The sequence below is a fragment of the Nicotiana tomentosiformis genome, chromosome 3, assembly GCF_000390325.3.
Source record: "Nicotiana tomentosiformis chromosome 3, ASM39032v3, whole genome shotgun sequence".
NCBI lineage: Eukaryota > Viridiplantae > Streptophyta > Magnoliopsida > Solanales > Solanaceae > Nicotiana > Nicotiana tomentosiformis.
In genome coordinates this window covers 141,025,494-141,031,510 of record NC_090814.1, presented here as the reverse complement: position 1 = coordinate 141,031,510, position 6,017 = coordinate 141,025,494, and the positions used below count along the sequence as shown (strand labels likewise).

Genomic DNA, 6,017 nt, shown 5'->3' with positions numbered 1-6,017 from the left:
AAATATTTAATTGCGAACCCAGTAACTAAGACGATCTATGGGTTCCGATGCAAATTCAGAATCCATAAACTTTAAATCCTGACTTTATCTTTGTCTACGGTCTCATATATATATATATATATATATATATATATATATATATATATATATATATATATATACACGCGTAATGCTATACAACATAAGCTAGTATTTTAAAATTGTATTGCTTGTGAAAAGTCATACAGTTGATGCTGTTTGAACAGCTTCTATTTCATGCCTAACTATGATAGGCAAGTTTTACCTAGTGGTAGAGCCACATGCTATCGAGGAGTGTCAACCGATGCCCTTTCGTAAAAAAATTATACTATTTAGCTCGATAATATTTTAAAAAAATATGTATATATATTATATAATAATACCTTTTCACTTCTTGGTAAGTTTATTTCTTTATATTTTGACTCGCCTTAATAAAAATCTTAACTCCATCGCTTGGACTTTTACCTGCAATTATTTCAGTTCATCCATATCAATCAATGATGTGACAGATTTGTAAGAGTTAAGATAACGAGAAAGATCCAAACATATATATGTCTCACACAACATGGAAAAGGCATTTTTTTATGTGTCTAATATCAAACTCCAACCTAACTTGCTAGGATCATTGACATTGTCACATGGCTTATCATTTTAGTTATCAGCTTTTGATAATTGAAGAAACAACTTTCACTGGCGAGTGGTAACCCAAACACAATGCCAAGAGCCAAGGGAAGAGACATCAGAATTACGAAGAGACAGCATTAAGGGAGTGAGTGCGAGTATACAAGAGTCTGAAATGATATACTCTGCTATCTTTTCATGTCACTGGTTCTTTTTTGTTGTCACTACTCTTCGAGAAGCCTAGGAGAGGGGTTAGGGTCGAGTTGGCCGTGCAAATTAAGAATTTTTGTGTGGTTCATGTGTTGCGGCCTATAGGATATATGTCTCCGCAAGGAACTGAATGGTCTCTATTGATCATATCTACGATGAAGCTAATTCGATAGCTAATGATTTAGCCAATTTAACTTTTAGTCAATAGTTTCATTTTGTAAGCCTGTAAGGGATACGCTTATACTTTGTAGCATTAATATTTGTGCGTGTTGGGTGTTGTTATTGGGGTTTTATTTTTTCCGATTGATTTTTAAATAGTCTTTGTTGATTTGTTTTTCTTTCGGAAAAAAAGAAAAAAGAAAAGAAAACGATGAAAGCTGACAATTAGGGATGGCATTGGGGCGGCGGGTGCGGGGCGGGTTTGGCTTAACACGCAAGAATTTCAACCCCCCTCCCGCATAGCTATTTTTTTAGTTTTTAACCCGCCCCGCCCCGTTTAAATTTTCTCCTATTATTTTTTCTTTTTTATTATTTATTTTTTCTAAAACAAACTAGCTTGACATTTTATTATTATTTTTAAATAACGAGTTTAATATTATTCAAATACTTATGTTTTTCTTTTGTCGTCTAGTGAAATTGTACATTGTCCATGAAATAAGAGACAAGATTCTATCAACCAATTAGTCAGTTGTTGTACGCATAATATTTTGTTGTTCAGTTCGTTCTTCCTCAATTAGGAATCTTTAATTAGTAAAGAGAAGAAAACTTGCAAATAGGTATAGGAGGATCAAAGGGAAATGGAGTAGTTCTAGGACAAAATAATTATATAAGACAAAGGGTAGAGCTAGAACAAAACAAATCTTAGAAATACAAACTATCCCTTCTAACAGTTCGTAACAATGTTTCTCGATCTGAACATTGATGAATAGTAACCATTATATTTTTTTAATAGAAAAAATATTAATGAAAATATAAATAATTACAAGATGCAAAAATAAGAATAATTTTTTGAACAGAAACCTAAAATAAAATTGCTAGCTGAAAAAAGAATGTAAAATAGCAGTTGAACCCGCAGTCAAGTCGCATCAAACCCGCAACCTGCCCCGCTTTTCAAAAATCAAAATGGTTTCAACCCGCCCGCATAAGAGCAAACCCACCCGCCCTACATTAAAGAAAATTCGTCCCTCCCCTACCCTCATCCCTACTCACAATAGGCTGAGATTTACTCGAGCATGATATATGTATTTGTTATTAACTTTTTCAGACATATGATCTTAAAATATGCAATAACATGTGTATGACTTTAAAAGCATATTATTAACATTAAAAATATAAGTTAAATTATTTTAAAATTAAGAAAGCTATCATTATTTTAGGACGTGGGTTGCTATCATAGTAAGCACTTTCCACTTCCAATCAAGAGATTGTGAGTTCGAGTCACCCCAAGAGCAAGGTAGAGAGTTTTTGGAGGGAAGGATGCCGAGGGTCTATTGAAAACATCCTCTCTACCCCAAGGTAGGGATAAAGTCTGTGTACACACTACCATTCCCAAATTCCACTAATAAGATTATACTCGATTGTTGTTGTTATTATTATTGTAGTACTAGAATAAAATTGCCTCCACGTGACTCAAATGAAGAGAGTATTACTTAGGACATTTTAATAAGTTTACTCTCTTTTTCTCATTTGTTAAGTCACTATCTTCTTTTATCTTTTCGAAAGAATAATCACATTATATATTTGAAAACTCTTAAATAGGGCCGTATGTAATTTGATAAATATCAAATTACCGTATCGAAATTAAAAATTTTGATATTTGGTATTCGATATTTTGGTATTCGGTATGGTATTTGGTTTAAATTTTAAAAAAAATTAATATTAGGTATGGTATTTGATATTTTAAAATAAAATACCAAAATATCGATACCGTACCGAAATATATATTATATTACATAATACACATATTATTAGTTAATAACATAAATATAAGAAATCTAAAATTTTACTTTCCTTTATTCTCTAAATTCATCAATTAACTCTAAGCAAGTAACAAGATAGTTCTAATGATCAAATTTATTATTTTATTACAGTTTTCTCTCTCTGGATTGTTATTTGCTAGTTTTGGACAATACTTTTGTCAACAAAGGTTTTTAGTTTTGTACTTTCGAGTACTTTAATTAAGAATATTACCATCTATGAGTCTATGCACTAGTTAATATTCAAACCAAACCGAAATTAACGAACCGAATAAATCAAAAAAAAATAAAATCGAACCATACCGAATTTAATTATGTACGCTATTATTATAATATTTTAAAAAATTGAATATTGAACCGAAAAATCCAAACAACGTATCGAATCCCGCAACAGTAAACTAGTAAAGTTTGTAGAAAAGAAAACTACTAATGAAGTATAATAAAGAAAACTGGAAAATCGGCTTGTTCTTTTGTTTACTCCTACATTAAAATAGAATTCAAAATGATACTCCCTCCGTTTCAGAGGATAGTTTTAGTTTTAAAAACAAATTAAAATTAAAATTTGTGATATTAAAAATTTAAAAATAAAAATTTTACGAGATCATAATATTTATGTGATTATAAAATTTTTTTATTAAAAATAAAATAAAAAATTTTAAAATTAAATTATTTTTAAATTTAAAAATATATCATTTATTTTAAAACAAATAAAAAAAAATATCTAGTCTAATTTAAAAAAGTATACGACAGAATCTAGTTTGAAACGGAGGAAACTGGCCCCAGCTAGTATAAAGTAAAGATAACGCAAGCCAGCACAACGGATATCAATAGTTGCTTCATGTTTACTTGGTTCAATAATTAATGAGATAAAATTAACCCAAGTGTCTATCGGAATTTAACATCAAAGCTCCAGATTTCAGATTGAGTATCAAATGATTACTAATTTTTAAGAGAAAAATTAACTCCAATTTCTAGCATAGGAAAACATTTGATTCTTCTAATATATGCCTTTCACAGTTTAGGTTCCTATTTTTATAGTGTCCTTTCTGGTTTTCAGATATACAAACTACGCTACCATTCACAAAACTTAGGCAGGCCAAAAGTTTCATCGGTTTATAGAGCGGGTAACGACTCCTGCCGCCATGAGAAATCAGAAAAATCCGACGGCTCCGGGTAATCAAACAATCCGCCAACCGTCACAAAGTCACCGTTGCCGTTCACTCCGTCATTATCTCCTGGACTGATCTCAGCAGCCATCCCGAAGTCGAAAGTGTCATAATTAGGCATTTCATCCTCAAATCCCACCATATTCACCAATTCAGCAGCCTCCGACATGGAAGATTCGGCGTTAAACTGTTCATCTGCCGGAGAAAATGTTGGCGGGAGACCGAGCTCATCGTCTGAGGCCTCGAGGAGATAACCGAGGTCCGGCCGGGAGTCACCGGATTCTGATGACATCAGATCTAGGACGGTCTGAGTATCGAGATGATTCGAGCGGTGAAGGATCTCCTCCTCAAAGCTCTTCATAACAGAGTCGAGATCCTTAATCTCCGGTGGACAATCCGTTAGAGCGTCAGGCTCATCTAAGATGTCCAATATATCTTCTCTGATCTGCTTAGCCTCCGGCGAGTCCAGGTCCACATCTGTTTCCACGATATCCGTTTCGTTTGGTTCAGAACGCCTGAACCGGTCCGGACCGGACGAGTTAGGACTCACTTCCGACTCCGAGTCGACTCTGTCAGACTCGGCCGAATCATGGCTCGCATCTACCTCAGTGTTAACTCGCTTTGACTCAGGCGAGTTATCAGCTGAGTCCAATCCTGACTCAACTCGGGACCGTTTGTTACTCTTATTATTTTCGCTTTGTTTCACCACTTCCATGTTGGAGACAAACCTAAGGGATAGTGAAATTTCTCTAAGATGAGAGATTATAAAATTCGGAATAAGACAGTAGGGTGATTAGAAATGAGTAGCTTATCTTTTTTTGAATAATATAGGGAAACTACAGTGTAGTAGTTTTAGGGCCTAGAGAGAGAAAAAGAAATAAAGCAAAAGACGATTACTTTTGGTAGTTGGACGTTCCTTGTTTGTTTATAAGGGAGAGAGAGAGAGGGGGGAAAATAATGAGAAGCAGTGACGGAGTTAATGAAGGGAAAGATAGTTTATATAGTGGGGGGAAATGGGAGGGAACCAAAGGGTGACAGTGATAAGACTTTTATTTTGAGAGAGAGAGGGGAGACAAAAGATGCTGTTTTCAGGTTTAGATGCAAAGGTGTGGAGAAGTGGAGGTGGCATTTATATAGTCAAATCTAAAAAGATGGGGATTTTTCTCGATACAGTTTTTTTAATTAATTATTATAATTACGGAGTATAAAGTTCTTTTTTTTCTTTTCTAATAATGGATGGAGTGAGAGAGAGGCAAATTATTTTAATTAATTAAAGGAGGAAAAGTAGGCAGAGATTTGAGATGGAGAGATGTGGACAGGCGCGTGTTTGGCGGTTTCTTATTTTAATAAGTAAATACTACTTAAGTCATCTTTCTCCATCCATTCCTCCTACCATCACGTTTTCACGGACATCTTGCCTTTTTCTTTTTGCTTTATTTAGTTGGATTTGAATTTCTCTTTTTTCCTGTCTCATCCATTTCTGGTGTCCATTCATTTTAATTTTTATTTCAGTTCCGCATTTCAAGTCCGTCTCCGGGCCCACTGTTTTCGGAAGGAAAAACGATGACGACTTGTCCTTGGGCTCTATGCTTCAACCGGCTTCTTCTGTCCTTTTTTTAAAAAAACTTTTAAAATAAATTTGATTTTTTGTTTAATGACGTGTTCTTTGCGCTTCTCTGATTTTCATTGGTTGCTGACTTCCTTCTTCTACATTTTGCGTGTTTCTTTTTTATCTGCTCCTCCTGTCAACTGACCAGGTAAAGGAAAAGAAAAACCAAGAAAAAAAAGGGGAAATACTGTATTTGCTAGTTGCTACGACACGTCTCAATCCAAATAAATTGAAATTTTTCATTAATTATATTATTCTATTAAATTCACTTTATGTCATGCAAATAAAAAATATTAAGGTTCTATATATTTTTCAAATATATAAATTGATTTCTACAAGACTAAACTTCTTGAAAGCATAAAACTCACTTGTAAAGTGCTAATGTGTGAAAAACATTGTCAACTAATATGTATTGCT

At 33.6% G+C, this 6,017-nt stretch overlaps 1 protein-coding gene across 1 annotated transcript; it reads right to left on the bottom strand.

Moving 5' to 3' along the window:
• Positions 1 to 3,645: 3,645 nt before the first annotated feature.
• LOC104115186 (uncharacterized) lies at positions 3,646 to 5,110 on the bottom strand. The gene has a single exon (XM_009625772.4). It carries the CDS (start codon positions 4,704 to 4,706, stop codon positions 3,939 to 3,941), a length of 768 nt encoding a protein of 255 aa, XP_009624067.1. The 5' UTR covers positions 4,707 to 5,110; the 3' UTR covers positions 3,646 to 3,938.
• Between the last annotated feature and the right edge of the window lie 907 nt (positions 5,111 to 6,017).